This window comes from Salvelinus sp. IW2-2015, linkage group LG35 (assembly GCF_002910315.2).
Source record: "Salvelinus sp. IW2-2015 linkage group LG35, ASM291031v2, whole genome shotgun sequence".
Taxonomy (NCBI): Eukaryota; Metazoa; Chordata; class Actinopteri; order Salmoniformes; family Salmonidae; genus Salvelinus; species Salvelinus sp. IW2-2015.
Window position 1 is genome coordinate 2,970,598 of NC_036874.1, and position 22,041 is coordinate 2,992,638.

Below are 22,041 nucleotides of genomic sequence, written 5' to 3' on the forward strand. Positions count from 1 at the left end.
AGACCTGTCAGACACTGGTGGTGGGAGCTCTTCAACACTCCTCTGGTCAGGACAACTGTAAGCCTGTTATGTTTCCTCATTATGAGCATAGCAGTCTTTCCATTACGTTATGCTTGAAATATGTAATTGTCATGTATCATGACAATTGAGTCCCCCTAGGGGATTTGAACTTGGTTCTCCAATAAAGTATTTGCTTTCTGTTTTGCCATTTTTCTCCTACACTTTCAGTCGTTGTCTTTGGGAGGTCCTTCATGTTTCTGGTGGTTGTTTCCCTTTGTCTCCAGGTGACATGGATCTCTCTCTGTTGGTGGCTTTCTGCGCCTGTGTTCCTCCTGCTTTGGGTGAGCTTTTTCCTTTCACTCTTTTTTTTGTTTGAYCTTCTCTTTCAAAATACTTGACTCCAGCACATGAATGGTGACTGAGGAGCATTCACAGTGTGGTTGAGGGAACTGTAATGTTTTATTCAGAGTGCCAGTGATTTAAAGAATGAGCTGGTCTCTGGTCTGTCTGTACTAACAGGGTCAGGATTTGGCAGGGAGATGCCAGGTAAGTTTGCAGTGCATTGGATGTCTCAGTTGTGTCAAAGGAATGAGAAATGCAGTCTGTCTGCCTTGGAATGGACACAGAATGCATGGCCATCTTTGTTGGCTTATCAGTTGCCCTAGAGCAGTGTTTCCCAACTCCAGTCCTCGAATACCCCCCTTTTTTTACAGTACACATTTGTATGGTAGCCCTGGACAAACAAACCTGATTCAACTTGTCAACTAATCGTCGAATCCTCATGAGTTGAATTTGGTGTTTTTGTCCGGGGCTACAACAAAAATGTGTGCTGGTGAGGGGGGGGACTGGAGTTGGGAAACACTGCCCGGTCCTCCCAGATTTTTCACATTTTTGTTTTAACCTTAAACTGGCACACCTGATTCAATTAGTCAAAGGCTTGATGATTAGTTGACTAATTGAACCAGGTGTGCCCATTTAGGGTTAAAACAAAAGTGTGAAATGTCTGAGGGATGGGGGCAGAGGAGAGGGTTGGGAAACTCTGTCCTAGAGTATGGCTGTCTGTAGAGAAACTGAAAAGGTCATTCACAGTGCAGTGGTTCCCACTAGGATGTTTTTCAGCAGTGGTGGCAGAGTTAGTGGGGGGAGGTTGTGGCGGATGGGGTCAACCTGGATTATTCCTGGGGCAGACATCAACATAATAAATAAATAAATATATATATATATATTTTTCAGTGTCGGCCAATGCATGTAGGGGAGACACTGCAATGTGATAGAGGAAAGTGTATAGTGTCATATTTTAGCGAACTGTGTAGTGTCTTAGGAGTGCCAGTGATTTAAAGAATGAGCTGGTTTCTGGTCTGTCTATACTAACAGGGTCATCTATAGGCAGGGACATGCCAGGTAAGTTTGTTTTATTGGATGCCTCAGTGTTGTCATAATGGAATGAGAAACACGGTGTCTGTTTTGGAATGGGCACTGAGAATGCACAGCCATATTTGTTATTGGCTGGTCAGTTGCCCTAGAGCAAGGTTTCATCAAACTCAGTCCTGGGGTCCCCATTTTGGTTTTTGGCCTAGCACTACACAGCTGATTGAAATAACTCCTCGTCGGGGTGCCAGGACCGAGTTTGGGAAACTCTGCCATAGAGCACATGTGTTGAACTCGGCCCTCTGTGAAATGAGTGTCTGTGGGTTTTCGCTCCGCCCTAATTAGTAAAGAACTCCCCTCACCTGGTTGTCTAGGTCTTAATTGAAAGGAAAAAGCAAAGACCAGCAGACACTAGGTCCTACATAGAATGAGTTTGATACCCCTGCCCTAGAGTATGGCTCTCTGTAGAGTAACTAGCTTTGCTTTGTCTGTACTTACATAGTGCACAACTATATTGATTAAGTACTATTGTGTAAGGATTTCAAGTTATGATTAAATCCAGTTCATTTGAAATGGGCTCATCTAGACTGGTGTAAGAAAGAGCCTTTTGCTTTCCTGGCCAGGATTAGCCTTTTTCTCATGTGAGGGATTTTAGTAATCGGTCATTTGAAGTGCAGCTAAGCCTCCCATATTGTAGTAGCATGTGGCGCTAGGCAGTCCTACACTGCACTTTGGGTTGTGTTGTGCTGACTTGTTCCTGAGCAGATTGCCCTACATTAGTTGTTTTTCTCCTCAGTCAACAGGGTGATTTGGCCAGGATATGAGTTCCCCTGGTAATGGAGAGGAATGACACCAAACGAAAGTGTTTGTCGGACATTAGGCTTATCTACTGCACCAAGCCCTGCTGGCTCGTGTTGTCGTTCTCTGACATCCTTTAGAAGAAAACAAAATGAAAATGTCAGCAGATACGAGATGAGCCAATCAGAGGAGCATTTCATTGTTAGAGCGCTGAGCAGTGATTATTGCACTACACCTTGGAATCTTCAAGAAGTGGTTCTATTACCTCTGTACTCAACGAAGCAGGAGTCATTTATTTGCTGTTTGGTGATCCAGATAACGTGACATCCATGTGATTTAGATTCTTAATCTAAATGGTATTGTGAGGGAAGATGTGACATTTGGTTGATTCTCAAATGGTTACTCGCACTGCACAAGCCAACATGCGTGCGCACACACACKCACAGTGAAGTCTGCTTTATTACAGCACCTACCTGAGCTGACATGGGTCACTGGCCTTGGGAAATGACTGCAGAGTGGGTATGGTTATAAATGCGTCAGGACTTGCAACTGTGTGGTGTCTTGCATCATTGTAGCTTTAGCATTTCCACTACATTTCAACCGCATTTTGCAACTTCCCCTTTACTCTTCTGAGGAGAGAGCCACCTGATTGTTGCCAGATTGTATTTAAAAGCATGCACTGTGTATCGCATCACCCAGTGGTGTAATCTGTGTAAGTGCATGCACCATTCCTAAACCGTCAGTACAAGTGGACKATATTTTTAAAAAGCACAGAACACTACAACCAGTCTTACTATCATGTGTACAGTAGTCACTATTTACATTCAATGTACACCTCTGGAACTGGAACACTTGACTACAGTTATGAAAGTAAACAGAGCCTAAAACCAGTTATGAAAGCTTCGTAGTTCACACCAAGCACACAGTCAGAGCTATTCTCTGTCAATCATTAATGCTTTCTCTCTTTTGTTTTCCAGCATCGACGATGGATGAAAAGGGTAAAGGTTTCTTGTTGTTTCAAATGAACATTACTGTACTGATTGTATTTCACTTTAAAMAGCATGTTGGCAAATCACATACTTTTTGGTCACTTACCATCTTTTCACACCAGTTGCACTCAAAACTCAGTTGATGTTTGAATTAGTTTAGCTCCAAACATGGTGTTTAAGTTTCTATTGAAAGGGACCACTATGAATGTGTGTGATTTAAAGGAGATTTAATTCCCAGCAGGGCCACAACATTTTGATAAGTCTCCCACCGGTTCCTTTACAATGCATTCCATCTGGCGTCATGCGCAGCTCTGTCTTCTATTTGCTTTGGCTGGCGAGGGGACAAGTGGCCGAGGGGACATGTGGTCTAATGTGCCCTTTTTAATACCATAGCTGCAATTTTAATGTAGATATAATAACATTCTACAAAATGCAGTCACACACTAAATGTATCTGGTTTTCATGTATTCCCTCTCCTTCTCCCCTCCAGACTATGACTCTGCATTTCACTACGGTGAGTGGGGGATGGATCAACATGGACTAACTCCACTGGGGGTAAACGTGACACATATCTGGGAGGTCAAGACGGGCTCGCGTTTTCCCTCCATTTTTCCAGGAGCGTCAGAAAACATTGACCCTTCGGGCCACGCTTCCGGAGTTCAACTGGCAAACAGTCCCTCCCACTCTGCTGTAGTAGTCTCATTTCTTAACACATTGCTCTATCCTGTCTTCAGTAGGTCTATGCATTCAGACACATTATAGGATATATTCAGCTCTTACAGTGAATATCCTTCCATGTTTGAGGCAGTAATATCAATCAAAATATAGATACCTATAGATGTGTACCTGATGGATTTATCAATCGTGGCATATACAGTAGGAGCGTATGTTTGAATTATCTCATAGGAATGTGATTGATGGTGTCATAATTACATAGCTTTGCTATGCTGTATACACCCAAAGACACTGTGCCTTGCACATGTTCCGTAGAAGTGGTCCTAACTGTGCAGGGATAAAAATGTATTTCTGTTTCAGACTATGAATCTCTGAGGATCGGTGGACTGATCTTCGCTGTGGTACTGTTTGTCATGGGCATTGTCCTCATCGTCAGTAAGTCTGTCGGCCCAACTATGGTTATACTTAAAGTACCATTTGAAGTATTACACTTATATTGAAATAAAATGTGATTAGTCCCATAAGTTTATTTCTACTGTACCAATATCATTCCATAATTGTTGTATTTCTGCGCTGATCCATTGGACAGCCCTTTACCAGTCCAGTCCTTATGAACAAGCTTGGGATCAGTTACTTGCTGGGGGCTGGGACGCAGGCCAACATGCCTTGCACAACGCCCAGACACCCAACACCTCTCTACCCTGTAGACATCTGCACATCTAGGGCACTGACTAAAACTGACCTGGACACTATGCAGCCTTTTCCCCTCATCTCATGTTCTTGCACTCATCCACCCCAGGCATAGCTGCAGCCCCCCACCCACCCTAACTCTTACTCCAAGCATCCATTACAGGGGGCAGAGGGAGTGCCCCCTCTCCTGCTACTACACATGTGCAAAGAGAAGGATTTGGATCTTTAGTGTTCTGTAAAAATCAATCATTCAAGCGCTTAGTTTGGGTATTTTTTACTGGATAGGGTCTTGTAAAATATGTAATATCCCAATATTCCAACTTCGAAACAGATCAGTTGCTGAAGTATCTTCATTCTAGTGTTAGTTTACCAGGCAGCATCTTCATTCTAGTGTTAGTTTACCAGGCAGCATCTTCATTCTAGTGCTAGTTTACCAGGCAGCATCTTCATTCTAGTGCTAGTTTACAGGGCAGTATCTTCATCTAGTGCTAGTTTTACCAGGCAGCATCTTCATTCTATGCTAGTTTACCAGGCAGCATCTTCATTCCAGTGCTAGTTTACCAGGCAGCATCTTCATTCTAGTGCTAGTTTTACAGGCAGCATCTTCATTCTAGTGCTAGTTTACCAGGCAGCATCTTCATTCTAGTGCTAGTTTACCAGGCAGAATTTCATTCTAGTGCTCGTTTACCAGGCAGCATCTTCATTCTAGTGTAGTTTACCAGGAGCATCTTCATTCTAGTGCTAGTTTACCAGGCAGCATCTTCATTCTAGTGCTAGTTTACCAGGCAGCATCTTCATTCTAGTGCTTAGGTTACCAGGCAGCATCTTCATTCTAGTGCTAGGTTACCAGGCAGCATCTTCATTCTAGTGCTGGTTACCAGGCAGCATCTTCATTCTAGTGCTAGTTACCAGGCAGCATCTTCATTCTAGTGCTAGTTAACCAGGCAGCATCTTCATTCTAGTGCTAGTTTACCAGGCAGCATCTTCTTCTAGTGCTAGTTTACAGGTAGCATTTCATTCTATGCTAGTTTACCAGGCGCATCTTCATTCTAGTGCTAGTTTACCAGGCAGCATCTTCATTCTAGTGCTAGTTACCAGGCAGCATCTTCATTCTAGTGCTAGTTTACCAGGCAGTATCTTATTCTAGTGTTAGTTTACCAGGAGCATCTTCATTCTAGTGTAGTTTACAAGCAGCATCTTCATTCTAGTGCTATTTACCAGGCAGCATCTTCATTCTAGTGCTATTTACCAGGCAGCATCTTCATTCTAGTGCTAGTTTACAGGCAGCATCTTCATTCTAGTGCTAGTTACCAGGCAGCATCTTCATTCTAGTGCTAGTTACAGGCAGCATCTTCATTCTAGTGCTAGTTACCAGGCAGCATCTTCATTCTAGTGCTAGTTTACCAGGCAGCATCTTCATTCTAGTGCTAGTTACCAGGCAGCATCTTCATTCTAGTGCTAGTTTACCAGGCAGCATCTTCATTCTAGTGCTAGTTTCCAGGCAGCATCTTCATTCTAGTGCTAGTTTACCAGGCAGCATCTTCATTCTAGTGCTAGTTTACCAGGCAGCATCTTCATTCTAGTGCTAGTTTACCAGGCAGCATCTTCATTCTAGTGCTAGTTTACCAGGCAGCATCTTCATTCTAAGTGCTAGTTTACCAGGCAGCATCTTCATTCTAGTGCTAGTTTCCAGGCAGCATCTTCATTCTAGTGCTAGTTTACCAGGCAGATCTTCATTCTAGTGCTAGTTACCAGGCAGCATCTTCATTCGGTGCTAGTTTACCAGGCAGCATCTTCATTCGAGTGCTAGTTTACCAGGCAGCATCTTCATTCGTAGTGCTAGTTTACCAGGCAGCATCTTCATTCTAGTGCTAGTTTACCAGGCAGCATCTTCATTCTAGTGCTAGTTACCAGCAGCATCTTCATTCTAGTGCTAGTTTACCAGGCAAGCATCTTCATTTTGAGTGCTAGTTTACCAGGCAGCATCTTCATTCGAGTGCTAGTTTCCAGGCAGCATCTTCATTCGAGTGCTAGTTTACCAGGCAAGCATCTTCAATTCGGTGTTTAGGTTACCAGGCAGCATCTTCATTCTAGTGCTAGGTTACCAGGCAGCATCTTCATTTTAGTGCTAGTTTACCAGGCAGCATCTTCATTCTAGTGCTAGTTTACCAGGCATGTGTCTTTGACACCTAGGATGGAGAGAGGCCTGTCAACTCTGGCTATATCATCTTTCCATCATAGTAGCTCTTCTTCACACCAATTTCTCTCTGTCTGCAGGCCAGAAATGCCCATGCAAATCAAGTCCGAAGTCACGGTAAGTTGGACAAAGAAGATAGTGTTGATTAAACATGGCATAGAAAGAACTTTGTGCGGTCCAAACACTTAAGACACACCCTCGTCCACTTACCCTCGCCTTATGCCTGTTATGTACGCCTCTAGGAAGAGGGAACGCAACACCCTGCTACAACTCAACTCCCCGTGGAGTGAAAGAGGTATGGGATTGTAGGTGTGAGTAAGGATGACAAAGGCAGAGAATTTACCGTTTACTGGGAATTTATTCCTTCACACCGTAAATTTGGGGAAAAGGGGCTGATGTAAAAGGTTCAATCGTCAATTGAATCTGGTATCAGGATAAAATGTGATTCAGAGTCACCGAATATACTTTAAGTATTTTTATTTAACATAAGCGATAAATGGTAAATGCAATTTTTGTATATARGGGTTCACTGTATCACCACGCAGGGTAAAGCAGAGAACTGACTGAAATAGTACAGATATAGTAGAGGCTTAGCGTGTTTAAACTTGCTAGCCTATCGGTGGTGCCCAGGCTGGTCCCAGCCTCACAGCACACAGGATCCAGATATCCGGAAGTGTTTGTTGTGAAGTTTGAGCTGATTTGTCGGTGGCTACACTGCTCAGTTCCATCATTCAGCATTTTTCCATCTTGTCTCAACTTTCTGGTTTGCACAGTCGACCACCTAGATTAACAACAGCTTTTCTGCAGTCACGCTATGTTTTGTGATTAACATGTCCTATTTCTATAAGGCATATATTTTTGTTAAAAAGAGAACAAAACCATCCTTCACACTGAACGGAACCAAAGCAAAGAAAGTAAATGTCAAAGCCCCCTCTCCTACCTTACCTGCCTACCCACTACTTACCTATCTTAGCACCACCTGGTGCACTAACCAAAATACAGGGGGTGGTCTGCCCAGGTCTTACCTAGTGTGCATAGACAGTAAATACTACGTGTTGTGTATGCCCGCAGGCCTCTTGCCTACGCACTCCCTAGGTGCCTTCCCCTTCTCCCCTGGGAACAAATGAAACAGAATAATACAAACTACTTCACAAAAAAAAAACACAGGACATAACCATCAGCTCTCTCTGAGCAACAATTAATACAGGACATACCAATCAGCTCTCTCAGCAACAACCACAGAACATAACCATCAGCTCTTAACAACGAACACAGGACACACTAATCGTCTCTCTTCTGAGCAACAGAACACTGGCTGTATCCCCTGACGAGAGGGCGGGGTCAGATCTCCAATCATCGATGTGGCCGACCAATCAGCTGCTTGGGGGGAATTTCAGGAAGCCATTTCCTGAAACACACACATACAAACAAAACCACAACACAGAAACTGGGGAACTTAACAATGCCATTGGGAAGTCTCCGTCGCCATCTTGGAGGGTGGTCCAAATGATTAGCCAAGCAAAGGAAGTTTACAACATAAGCCCCTCAGTCCTCGCTTTTATTCGGCTTTGCGAGTGTACAATTATGTTCACTCCGGGGCCTGAAACTCCAAATAATAAAATTTGCGACGATTGTACATCCGCTAAGAAAAGTCAGTGAAAACTTAAAAACAACATCAATGGAGAAGTCAACATACAAGTGTAAGTAAAAACMAATGCAAATAAGTTAGAAATTGTGCTACTAATGCACATGACGGCACAAACACATCTCGTAAAAAGTAAGTTTTTGTTTGGTTATCTTTTGGCAATTGTAGAAATAAAACATTTTCCTTCTTCAGAAGTTCCAGTTAGGCAGGCTAACGTTAGTTAGCTAATTAATTTGCTAGCTATCTTACAGTACGTGTATATTAATAATGATATATTTAATATAAGTAGACATGCACTCATGATTGACTGTAGCGCATATAAAGCTACCGGTGGCTGAAAACACAATCATCACAGGATGAACGAGTGATGCATTTCCGGCCAAAGATGGTCCATTCCTTCCTCCCTCGCCCCTTTTTTTTCTTTTTTTTTAATCCTTTTTTTTTGTGTGTTTTTTATAGTAAATTTACATTTTGTGTATATGAAATTTGGCCAAAAGAATAATGAAATTAATTGCATAAAAATGTTTCAGGTTATTTTTATCATATCCAAGCAGTACATCTCTCCACAATAGTGTAAAATCTTCATAAATGTGTTCAATTATAAATCTACTGATGTCTTGTCACAGTTTTCTTACATGTAAACAATGCCAAAAAAGATGCAACACTGTTTCTGGGTGGTCATTACAAAAGGAGCAATTTGAATTTATGTTTTCCTTAAACTRCTTKATATAGTGGTTGGCAGGGTAATATTTATGAATAATTTTAAAGGAAACCTCCTTAATTTTGTTAACCAGTAGGTATGTGTATGGCAACATCCAAACTTTTTTCCAACAGATATTATCAATAAATCCATTCCAATAAGGCATGACATAAGGTATAGATACAACATCCTGCTGAAACAAGGTTCGTATCGCTCTGTTGTTGAATGGGCCAAAAGAGAAACAAATCTTTCCTACTGATGAGTCAACAGGGTCAATAGGCTCTGAGGGTCAGGTCTTGACACGTTCCTGAATAACAGAGCAACACCTGAGGGAATGGCGTCTAAAACAATTGCAAAATCTTTAGGTGATACAGGGACCTTGTAAAGAGATAAGAATTCCTTATAACTGAGTAAAAGACCCTCTGCATTTACCAGTTGGCTCACCAATAAGATATTATTTCGGAACCAATATTCTAAAAACAAAGAAGTATTTTTATACAATATATCCCGATTATTCCATATATAATATCTGTGTGGAGAAAAATTGTGTTTATAAATTAAGGACCATGACAAGAAAACCTGCCGATGAAAAGCAGAAAGTTTCACTGGAATTTTGTCAATATTATAATTGCACAACAACATGAAGTTAAGGCCACCAAAAGTAGAGAAGACATGATGAGGAATAAAATTCCAGATAGAAGTGGGTCTTCTTAGGAATTGTTTTATCCAAATGATCTTAAAAGTATTATTTAAAGTAGTAAAGTCCAGAAAATTCAGTCCACCATTCTCAGTGTTCATTACAACAGTTTTCCTAATGTAATGGATACGGTTTCTCCAAAGAAAGTTGAAAAGCATCTGGTCTATCTCCTTGCTTATTTTACTGTCAAGATATAAAGATAGAGCGCCATATGTTAGTCTAGAGATACCTTTGGCCTTGGTTATTAGGACTACCTTTTAAAGATAAGTKCCTCTGTAGCCATTGATTTAGTTTCTTCTGGGTATTTTTAATAAGAGGGTTAAAATTTAGTAAGCCTCTAGACTTCTGATCCTTTGTAATGGTTATGCCTAAATATGTAAGTTCTTCTTTAACTGAAATACCATAATATAAAGGTGTCACACAATCTTTGACAGCTATGAGTTCACATTTATTGATGTTAAGGTATAGACCAGACACTTTGGAAAAGGATTGTATCACATTGATCGATATGGGAATTTGGTTAGCGTCTTTCAGAAAAAGTGTAGTATCATCAGCCAGCTGGCTTATAATAATTTCTTTACCAGCTATGGAAATACCTTGTACAGAACAATTTTTTWAAAGAATTTGTAAGAAGTTGGGTGATTAATAAAAACAGATACGGGGAGATAGGACAACCTTGCCTAATTCCTCTCTTTAACTCAAATCTAGTTGAGGTGCCATATTTCAATTTGATAGAGCTGTTACCATTTGCATAGAGAGTCTTAATAGCCTTACAGAAAAAAATCCCCAAAGCCAAGTCTCTCAAGGGAGTGGAAGAGAAACTGATGCTCTACTGTGTCAAATGCCTTATAAAAATCTATAAATAATATGAAGGTATCCTCAGTTATTAGGTCTGAGTAGTCAAGTATGTCTAATACTAGTCTGACATTGTTAGAAATATGTCTGTTCCTCATGAAGCCAGACTGTGTTTCATCAATGATTGCATGCAGAACTTCTTTAATTATTTTTGCAAGTAGTAAGGCTAATATCTTATAGTCATTATTAAGAAGACAAATTGGARGCCAGTTATCGATGAGCAGCACTTCTTTTTTAGGCTTAGGTATCAGTGTTATTAACCCCTGACTCATTGTAGGAGGGAGAACATTGTTTTTAATACTCTCTAAAAAGACTTCAAATAGGAAGGGAGCTATTTGTTCAGGAAATAATTTGTAAAATTCTGATGTATATCCCGATCAAAACACCTGGTTATGTTGATGTTTCTATCTAGAGTTGAAGATCCCCATTACTCCTCAACTTGGATGTGGTCATCACAGTTATCAAGCACGATAGAGTGAACATTATTCCGTGAGTTAAAAAACATCTGTGATTCCTGACAGTACGTAGAACTTAACCATTTCTGTAAAAATTGCTACAGTATTTAGAGAATTATTTTTGGTCATCTGTAATAACACCATCAATGTTTAATTTAGGATAGTGTTATTTTAGAGTGAAATTTCTCAAGTCTAAAGAATAGGATGAATTCTGTTCTCCCTCCTCAATCCATTTTTTCCTAGATCTAATAAGGCTCCTTCTGCTTTTAATCTATATAATTATCCAGTTGATTTAATCTCTATATATTATCCAGTTGATTTAACCTGTACCACCCCCCCGTTCCGCTAGCGGAACTCCTCCCACATTCCACTGAAAAGGCAGAGCGAGAAATTCAAAAAATATTTTTTTAGAAATATTTAACTTTCACACATTAACAAGTCAATACAGCTAATGAAAGATACAGATCTTGTGAATCCAGCCAACATGTCCGATTTTTTAAATGTTTTACAGGGAAAACACAATTAATATATATGTTAGCTCACCAACAAATAGAAAAAAGCACAGACATTTTTCACAGCACAGAGTAGCAAAATCAAAATCAACCAAACTAACTAGACAAACCAAAGAAACCAGAAACAACTTAATCAGATGACAGTCTTATAACATGTTATACAATAAATCTATGTTTTGTTCGAAAAATGTGCATATTTCAGTATAAATCATAGTTTACATTGCGGCTACAATCAGAAATTGCACCGAAAGCAGCCAGAAATTACAGACACCAACGTGACATACCGAAATACTCATCATAAAACATTTCAGAACAATATATGGTGGATAGCTAATGAAAGAGAAAGATCTTGTGAATAGAACAATATTTCCGATTTTTGAAGTGTTTTACAGCGAAAACACCACATATATTTATGTTAGTCACCACCAAATACAAAACAGACAGACATTTTCACAGCAACGGTAGCATGCAAGTAGCATGCACAAAGCTAACCTAACAACCTAGAACCAACCTAAAAAACCTAGAAAAACTCCCTCAGATGACAGTCCATAACATGTTACACAATAAATCATTTTTGTTCGAAAAATGTGCATATTTTAGCTATAAATCAGTTTTACATTACTGCTACCATCATAGCTACCATCATAGCTACAGTCAGAAATCGCATGGGAGTAGCCAGAGTAAATACAGACACCAACGTCAACTACCTAATTACTCATCATAAAACATTTCAGAAAAATATATGGTGGATAGCTAATGAAAGACAAAGATCTTGCGAATACAGCCAATATTTCAGATTTTTGAAGTGTTTTACAGCGAAAACACAATATATCGTTATATTAGCTTACTACAATAGCTAACACACAGCAGCATTGATTCTAGTCAAACGCTAGCGATAGCACAGTTCGACAGATATATGAAATAGTATCCCAAATTGGGTCCTTATCTTTGTTGATRTTCCATCAGAATGTTCTCCAAGGGGTCCTTTGTTCAGAACCGTCTTTATTTGGAACCAGAACGAARGATTTCCCTCTTGAATTAGCAAGCACACTGGCCGTGCTGTGCTAACCTCTCCGTCTTGACAAAATTCTTGCGTCGCATCACGTCTAAAGTCCAGAATACATTTCAATAATATAATTAAAGTATATTGAAAAAACATACTTTAGYATGATATTGTGACATGTATCAAATAAAATCGAAGCCAGAGATCATATTCACCTATAACGACGGTTTTCCAGGAGGCTACTCCAGATCCAACTTCGCGCCTTCCAAAAAAAATWAAGTGCGCACTTCTCACTCCAAGAGGTTGTATACAACCCCTGAACGAGATAATCAACTCATTTCTGCTCTCACTTCCGCATGACACCCAGGGGAAGGRGTATGACGTGTTTCTACAGTCATAAGTGACATGCCCTTTTATAGACYAYGTCTTAAAGAGAGACTTCGCATTTGGAAATCTCACTTCCGGATAGGAAAATGTCTGTAAAAAGAGTTCTGTTTCACTTAGAGAAATAATTCAAACYCTTTTAGAAACTAGAGACTGTTTTCTATCCAATAGTAKTAATAATATGCATATTGTACGAGCAAGAATTGAGTACGAGGCCGTTTAAATATCATACGATTTTCCCCAAAAGTGAAAATAGCACCCCCTGGTCCTCWTTTCATCTATATATTATCTATTTTATTTAATCTATATATATTATCCAGTTTATTTTGTAACTCAATTAGTTCCATCTTCTCCTCCCCCGAGAGGCCGGCTGGGGACCTCTGAGAAAGGGAAGTTATCTTAATGATCACCTTTTCCTCCTCAGCTCTTCTGGTCTTAGCAAGATTACTACCATATTTTCTAAGGTATTTGGACACCTCAAATTTAAAGAGCTCCCAGTTCTTGCAATAAGTTTTTTCTTCACAAGCCCTTTCCCAAAAGTGTGAGAGCAGATCTTTAACCTCAAATTTAACTATATCATTATTTAATAATGAGCTATTTAGCTTCCAGTAGGATGCTCTACCAAGGCTAGTATCAATGTAAATGGCCCTATGGTCTGTGAGGGGAGTAGTACAGATATTTGTAGTAACACACTCACTATCAATACATTTGGATATAAGCCAAAAATCTATTCTGGATTGTCTGGAACCTGTTTTGTTACTCCAAGTGAATGATCTGTCGGCCGGAAACCTCTCTCTCCATATATCAATAAGATCAAACTTTTCCATAAAAAGTATTGAACCCAAATTCTGATTGGTTGGTCTACCTGGGGGCCATCTATCAATTATCTATTGTAATGTTAAAGTCCCCTCCAATCAATAATAACGAATTGGGAAATTTAGATAACCAATGAAGTATATGTTTCTCTATAGATTCAAGCAATTCATCATTCTCATGTTTGGTGTTGTACCTGTAGAAGTTTACAGTAATGAGCGTAATGTCATTGTAACTGATCACAAGACAAATAAAGTGACCCAAGTGGTCACATTCCGAGTGTAGAATATTACCACTAAAGGTATTTTTCATTGTAGTGACCCCAGCAGAGCGTTCAGATCCATGGGAAAGCCAAATATCGTTGCCCCACTGTGACCTCCAAAAGTTGGCATCAGTCGAAATTGAGTGAGACTCTTGAAGAAAGCAAAAATCTGTTCAAAATTGTTTAGCAAATAAAAATAAGGCCTTGCGCTTCACATTGTTTCGTAACCCCCTAGCATTAAGAGAAACTAAAGACAAAGACAAAACAACAAAGATTATATAAAAGTATAAACTGTAGTAGGATGAGTCAAAAACATAGGAGCAGTGAACGTAAACAATAAGGAACCGAGATCTGCACCATTTAAGTCAATTTAAAGTGAAAATATCTTATTCCATAAACTTTGAACTAGATGTTATCCGGCTTTGAAATTCAACTCAACTGAAAATTATGTTCAAGACCAAACCAAGGGTTCTTGTAGTAAGAGAGACAAAAAACCCTCTTTAGTGTAATCAGGTACTATTCTGAGAAATAAAATATAAAATAATAATTTAAATAAAAGGGTACCTACTATTTTAAGTGCATATGAAAACTGATCATAAAATACTTGAATAAAAATGTTTTATATATACACGTTCCTAAGATCTTTTTTTGGAAATAAGTATTAATAACTAAATGGGACAGTAACCGTGTGAAGTCAGAGCAGACCTGTATGCCCTTTAATACAGTATCTTAATTACTGTATACATAAAAAATAAATACAGCTTTCAATCTTCTTCGTAAGTTTGTAAACAAAATAGGCCTTCTGGTCATACAAGAACAAACTAATAAATTGAGGTACCTGAGTATTCCTGAAAAATAGTCACCTGATGCTTGTTAGGTAAACAACATAAGGAAAATGAGAATACCATGGCTGAAACCATCAACCTGTTCCTTCTGGTGAGATTTTAGGGAGGAATATGGATTTCTGAACCGTTGATGAAGCCTCGTCCTCCGACGAAGTAAGCAGCCTTTCCCTAATTTCGTGCTATCTTGATCCTTGGCCACAACTTGTTCCTTCTTTCTATGTCCTCCGGGCTGAGATGCTCGGCGAAACGCATACCATGGCTCTGAAGGAAGGCGTTCTTCCTAGCAGCTTTCCAGACAGCATCCCGGTAGAATCTGGCAGTGAAGAGGATGATGATACCCCTTGGTCTTGAATCTGTTTTGCTGTTGCTTCTTGCCGAGGCGATGCACAACGTCGATGGTATCACCAACTTTGTTCTTCTCTGCAGGCATAACTTCTTGGCAGATGCGGATGGCCTCTCCTCGCACATCTTCATTCTCCACCTCTGGCAAGCCGTAGAGTCTCAGGTTCCATCTTCTTGTGTATTGTTCCAGATCAGTGAGACGTCTATGGTAGACATTGTTATTCTTTTCCACACTTTTTTCAACTTTTGCCACTCTCGTTTTCACATACTTGATTTCACCACATGCAAACTCCAGTCTTTTTCATGCCTTCGATAACCATGGTGTTCGCGCCAACCATTTTCTCAATGGCGTGAGACCTGGAGTTGATGAGTAAAGAGAGAGTAGCCACGATGTCAGAGTTCATGTTGGGTTTTTTGGAGGGTGGAGGTTTGCACGGAGTAACCGGTAAAGAGGGGAATTCGTCATCTTCAACAGCATTCGAAAGCATGACATTATCCATAGGGCAATGGTAGTTATGGCAGTTGTCTATACGCATGTTTCTCTCTTGTTGATTAGCAATAGAACGGCTAACTTCTTCCTTTCTTTTTTTGTCACGACTTTGCTTGGACATGCCGAAATAAATTATCCAATTATTATTCCAGTAACAGGAAAGGTGTTATATCTTGAACAAATAAAAATAGTAATGACTGTAAACTTGTTTTTTTTTCACAATCTTTCTGAAGTTTGGTACGGAGCTCGGTAAAAAAGCGTCTGTTCAAGCCGCCATCTTGGCACCTTCTCCTCCCTCGCCCCTTGCCCTGCAAGTGTATACTCGTCAGACGTCATGATACCTCATCAGAAGTGGCCACTTAATTTGAGGGCTGAAGTGTTTGGACCCCAACCCTTGACTGAGTTCATTGTAAGGCCTGTAATCTCTAGACCCGCAAGAGGAGCTTTTTAGAATATTCTTAACAGTTAGACAGAAGCTTCAGTACTCAGTTCGAGTTTTAATACATTTTCCCCCTATGTTTTAGGGTTTAGATGGCTTGGTTAGGTATTGTATACTTTTTAATCACTGTCCAAGTAGTGATTTTGCTCTAGTGGTTTACCTGTTTGTTTTTTTCAATTTTCCTCTCTTAGGCCTGCTGGGGTACCTGAGGCAGAGGCAGGGGCTGTGACAGGTAAAATCATCTATATCTTTGTCTTCAATGGCATATTGGTCTTTATCAAACGTCTGATTTTGTATGTATCATTTTATTTATGAAACCAATACATCTCATCATGTTTACCATTCTGCTCTCAGGTCCCCAGTGATGTAACGTCTCGCCACCAGGCTGCAGCATTGGACAGTGGAGGACTAACTATGGCTATCTCCCAGAGAGCACAAGGCTCCTTTTTTAAATCTGCTGATATGTTCTCTTGACATGTTTTTTATTTTCTCTTTTTTCTATATGAATGAATCTACAGCGACAGTATTCTGAGGGCGTAATTGGTTGATGCAGTAGGYTCGGCTATAAAACCTTCTGTCATATGTGATAGACACACATGAACAAGCGATTTTGTAAGTTAGAAGTTGACTATTTATGACTATTTTAAATTGTAATATTTCCACACTGTTAAATAAAGTGATGTAGATGGGTAATTGTTTGTGTTCCGACTTTTCCCACAATCAGTCACTGGCATAGATGGTCTCCCTGTCAGTCACTGCTACTGGCACAGTCTTTCCCCAGTAGCGCAGTTCTAATGGATATTCAGCACACCCGTTTTGCTGATGTTGCACCTTTCTGCAGGCAATAGTAGATGAATTCATTCAACCTCCTGACAAGTGCAGCAACATCAAACATGCTGCAGCCTATTGTCTATAACCATTGTTGCATGCTAATCTGATAGGCCACTTTTGTTWAACAAAAAACTATAATTTTAGCATGAAAATAACTCCGTTATGGTTATTGGTATATTCTTGGCCAAAGAGGATCTAGCTGCAGGATGGATGAGGGAGAGGACCTGTCAAAGACAGCTTTTCAATAGTGACAGATGTATTTGCTCCATCTAGGAAAGTGGCCACAATCGAAAGAAGAGGGGGGTTGACTGCATAAATTAAACCTTTTTATCACACCATTAGGAAAATACTTGAAATCATAATTCCCATTTGAAGTGATAAGAATTCTCCTAAATTCACTTGGTCACTCAAATATAGGCTAACTAAGGCATTCCTTGTGAAATAATGTAGCTCATTAAACTAGAGTAAAATTATTGCATAAAAGATTACATGTATTTTCTGCCTATAACACCACCAGGGACTTGCAGATGTTTTCTTTACTATACATTTACTCTGTGTATTTTTATATAGATGAGAAGACGGGAATTCCTTTGTGCACAGCCTCTCCCTTGTTGCTCTGTTGCTAGGAATATCTTCTCCCCTCTTGCCGCATTACAGGAGAGACCTGTTAGCGCATTCCTCCTCTCGCAGTTTCCCAGCCTCCTCGGGCATAATGATAGTAGGCTACTCGAGTGCAGTAGAAAACCATCCGCATTGGCAGGCACATTTTTTTTCAACTTCACACGGTCTTTGGGGGATACCTCAGTAGACTGAGGCTGCAGTATTGAACAGCCTATAACCGAATGCAGTGCCTGTGCATCACCACCAGAGGACCCCCCTCATGCCTTCTAAGTGTTGGTGCAATTTACTTTATTGAGCCGCAGTTTTCTTTATTTTCTTCCAATCGTACTCCACACACCTCAAAAGTGCGCGTCTTCCCATTTTCTGTCCGCTGACCTGAAAACCTGCATCGGGGCGCAAGAGAGACTCAGCAGACAAAGACCCAGTATATCCACACTGCAGTCATGGCAACTGAAGGAGGTTTGTCTTCTACTGAATGTAGCCTATGTTAGAGCATTTTTAAATTTAAAAAGACCAAAACAAGTGAAACTTCATAGTGAGTTTCATAATGTTTTTGTTGTTCTTCAGTTCAGTGTTTTAGGTACAGGTTCTTTSCTCAGGCTGTTCTTGCACATGAATTATTTCGGCTAAGCTTGCTCCTACACTCATCCCATCAATTTCTAATTCATGGAATTGATGAACAATTGGTGCATTGCTGCTAGAGCGCCATTACAGGCTAGGCTACTTTTCCGATGTTTTGATCCATTTSCATTTAATATATGAACATATTGCTTATTATTTTTCTAATTACGTAATACTCACCGTCTTTTTTGTAAATTAATAGTTTTCTTATCATTTGTGAATGGTTGTGTTGGCTTGCCCATCAGGGTGCAAGAGGGGAGGGGTAGTGCGCTGGGGAGAAGTTGAAAGCGCCAACTTAGCCATTACATAAAGTGGGGGTTCAGCAACATAAATCCGCATTGTCGACGCTCTGTTTAATAAGTGCTGCCAAGATGATCTTATAGCCTACTGCTCGTTAAAGTCAAGAGATAGCATATTTACTTGAACTATGGCTGGGAGCTCTCATCTGAAGATATTGGAGAACAGTTCAGCACCAGCGGTGTGGACAGCAATTTAGTGTATAAAATAAAATATTGTACTAACAATTATTAGGATTGTTCTATTTTTGAACACATCCGATATGGATAATCGATACATGCAACTTGATTGATTGTCTTGTAAATCGCGTTGCACTGAACGCCTCTCGTGCGCTTCTAACCCACTTGCTGTGGGCGGTCTTTTTCTGCTGAGCAAAGACTGCATTGATCAGCGCTCCGCAGTCAAGCAGCACTGAGACATATGTGGTCGTCTTAAGAAAACGCCTAGTAAACTGGAAGATTTACGCATAAAATATTCCTGTTGGTGTAGCGCTTTGATTTTATTTCCAGTTGGTCTATTCGTGTGATCACATTAAGCAAAAATAACGCACTAACTCAAATTGCAATTGCTTTCAACGCTATCATTAGTATGCCAACTTAGAATCAGTGATTAATACGAGAGCAAAATCTGTCCACATTAGGCTACTCATATTTCGACGTTTTCCCAAAACCGGTCTAGTTCTGCTGTCCATGGTGCTGAACCGACTCCCATCCCAAAAGGGCGTCCCCATGAGCTTGGACTCGGGTTTTTGGCTGTTCACTTCTCCAGCACTGCACGATTCTGCCGTCTTTTATAACTTACATTACATAATGTTAGAACCTTGTTATTAGGCCTAATGTGGATGATTCTGATTAATAATTTGTGTTTTCTGTACAGAATCGATGTTTCATGATCAAAGTGACTTTGAATATGGTGAGTGAATTCATTCGAATGGATTCATTTGTTATTTGAGTCGGCCCAATACATGGCATGTGAGTTGTACCATGTTACTACTACTAATGGTCATGATTATAGATTTTTTTTGTGGTTTCAGATTATGAGACACTTCGAACTACAGGGGTCATCATTGGTGTGATCTTGTTTGTGTCTGGTATCCTAATAGCTCTTAGTAAGTATACTTGCACACACACCGGCTAGTCTGTCACATGCTCAACCGTAACTCTCTGAAGGTTACTGTAACTTTCATCCCTTCAACAGGTAAAAAACTCACATGCTCAAAATCGTCTTCCAAGTAAGAGTTTGCACATGGCTTGGCAGTTGCTCCGCCTGTGCATGTGGAATGCATCAGACTTTGGAAGAGGAGTCCCCACCAAATACAGGATGGCTTTACTAATACTATTTTACTGTTACCATGTCTGTTGTTTCCCCGTCTCTCCTCTCCCACAGTGGAGCCCATGTCTGAATGCTGCCTATTGGTTAAGATATTACAGTCCCGCCCTCCCTCCCTAAATCCAACAACACTGCCCAGGCATTCAACTAATTAAGCAATCACCCTTATACAGAGCAGCATATTACAGTCAAATGTCTCAAGATAGTCTAGTAGTCTAACTCTGTGCCATCTTTGACATTTTTGAACATAAAGTGTTCTTGTCAACCGAAAAATATTAAGGAAATGTCCTGCATTAGGACTTTAGGACCCCTGGTTGAGAATGGGGGCCGTTGTTGCATGGGTTGGCAGTGTGGGTGGATGGCCTCAAAGAGTGTATGTTTACAGCCAATGGCATGCCGACCCAGTCTCRCCCTCTCCCCTACCCTTTGAGAGAGGACACCGATTGGGAAGATCCTGACAAATCTCTGCATTTTGCCCCAGATTGAATCCTGTGATCGTCAAAGCTTTGTGGCCCCAGCCCCTTCTGTGCATGGATACAGTTGACCTAATCCCTCTAAAATACCTTCTCTTTGGTCAGAACACACATGATCTTGGTTACGTTGTGGTTGTTTCCACAAAGCTTTGAGGTGAACTGAACTGTTTAAACTATCCAGGATTGCTTCCTTTAATTCCCTTTCTCTCCTTGTGTTATAGTGAATAATTGTATTTTCTTGTCTTCTCGTCTTCAGCTCTAATCCAGCAGGCACCCAAATACCAAAGACAGAGGGTAAGCCGCCATGGGAGGGAGGTAGGGAGGGAGGGAGAGAGAGAGAGAGAAAAATAACACACACTGTCCTCTATCTTGTGTTGCAGTGCCTCCTCAAACAGTATAGATGAAGTGTGCATGGAGGCGAGGGAGAGTCACCATGGGAGGTGCTGCAGAGAGGCCAACACACACAATAACACACTCTCACATTTATGGCTGACACACACCAGCACCCATTGGAACATCAAGTATGGTGCACACCCAGCCCAAGCTGACCAGAAGAATGACTGAATTGTCATTCTTGATTTKAATAAAATGTATATCAAGCCAAGCCAAGATGAAGATGTTACTCTTAACCGTCTTTGTGACTTGTGTATTAGGTGCTATCAATCTACCTTGCCCAGGAGAGAATGTAAAGTAGCCTTCAGTGCTGATTTGGGGTTTATCCTTACCCCAATCTGCACCAAAAGCACCTAAAAGCAAAAAAACATACCTGGCCRAAGATCAGCTTTCAGGTGCACTGTAAATCTATATCATGATATGGGTAGTGMTGAAACAGAACTGAATGCTGTGCTCTCTCTGTTCCTTGCTTTGACTTCATGCACACCCAAGAAAGTTGATTGCATGTCTCGTTTTACTGTATAGTACTCTCAATGCACTTTAGAAATCTACAACTGTATTATCCAGTCGTGAGAGAGAGGTCTTTTACATTTATGATTTCACATTGAACCTGTATTAATAACCTCAAGCATGAATTAAGATATCAAACCAACCCCGTTATCCCACTGTGTTTTACTGATGGTTGGCTCAGGATCTATCTGCTGTCATTTCTGATGGCATTAAGTGGATTGTCGTGGGTGGTTGTGTTCTAGGTGGCAATGAGAAGAATGTCAACCCCATGTCAGATGTTAATTTTACAGCAATTTGAAACAGAAGCAGAAATGAAGTCTCCTATCATTCTCTGGGTTCTGTAAGAGGGTGCCACCAGTATAGTATTGTATGTCAACAGCCTTTTTCTTTCTCCTAATGCATTTTAAATTAGATTGCACGAGTAGAATCATTCAAAGCACTAAAAGGGTATTACTTGGGTTGAAGGAATGGGCATTTTAAAAGTGTATGAGTTTAAGCTTAATGAAAAGGTCAATACATTAAGATAAGAAGGTACAGTAACTACCTGCAAATAAAATGTCTGTATTATCATTATTTAGAGCTGTTTCTAACTTGCTGCAAATACAATGTCTGTTATCTTCAGATATTTTTATTTACCGGTATGCAGCACTAGTAATGCCTGATACTGAGCCAGTGGCGTGATTCTCACCAGAGCTAACCAATAAGACAGCTGCTGCAATAAAAATCACCCTGTATACAATGGTCTTATTTGATTTATTGTTTACAGTTATTTCCCATATCTTTTGATCTGAACCTTTATCAATACAT

The 22,041-nt window shown here is 40.2% G+C and overlaps 1 protein-coding gene and 2 long non-coding RNA genes across 7 annotated transcripts in view; all 3 read left to right on the forward strand.

Moving 5' to 3' along the window:
* Positions 1-16,852, forward strand: part of LOC111959165 (FXYD domain-containing ion transport regulator 6-like) — a 28,411-nt gene extending 11,559 nt beyond the window's left edge. Inside the window, exons 2-10 of one of the 3 annotated variants that reach the window (XM_023980642.3) lie at positions 285-341; positions 520-546; positions 1,375-1,401; positions 3,144-3,164; positions 3,646-3,669; positions 4,191-4,265; positions 6,798-6,834; positions 16,351-16,391; positions 16,514-16,852. In XM_023980642.3, the coding sequence (XP_023836410.1) occupies positions 290-341; positions 520-546; positions 1,375-1,401; positions 3,144-3,164; positions 3,646-3,669; positions 4,191-4,265; positions 6,798-6,834; positions 16,351-16,391; positions 16,514-16,524 (315 nt within the window). In that variant the 5' untranslated portion in view covers positions 285-289 and the 3' untranslated portion in view covers positions 16,525-16,852. The remainder of the gene's footprint in view (positions 1-284; positions 342-519; positions 547-1,374; positions 1,402-3,143; positions 3,165-3,645; positions 3,670-4,190; positions 4,266-6,797; positions 6,835-16,350; positions 16,392-16,513) is intronic. The other 2 variants (XM_023980643.3, XM_023980645.3) reach the window with 2 other exon arrangements.
* LOC139023739 (uncharacterized) overlaps positions 1-22,041 on the forward strand; it is a 183,684-nt gene that overhangs the window by 58,987 nt on the left and 102,656 nt on the right. The window lies entirely within an intron of this gene.
* Positions 19,763-21,973, forward strand: LOC111958534 (uncharacterized). The gene is made up of 2 exons (XR_002876549.3): positions 19,763-20,625; positions 20,712-21,973. It is a non-coding gene; the product is annotated as an uncharacterized lncRNA (long non-coding RNA).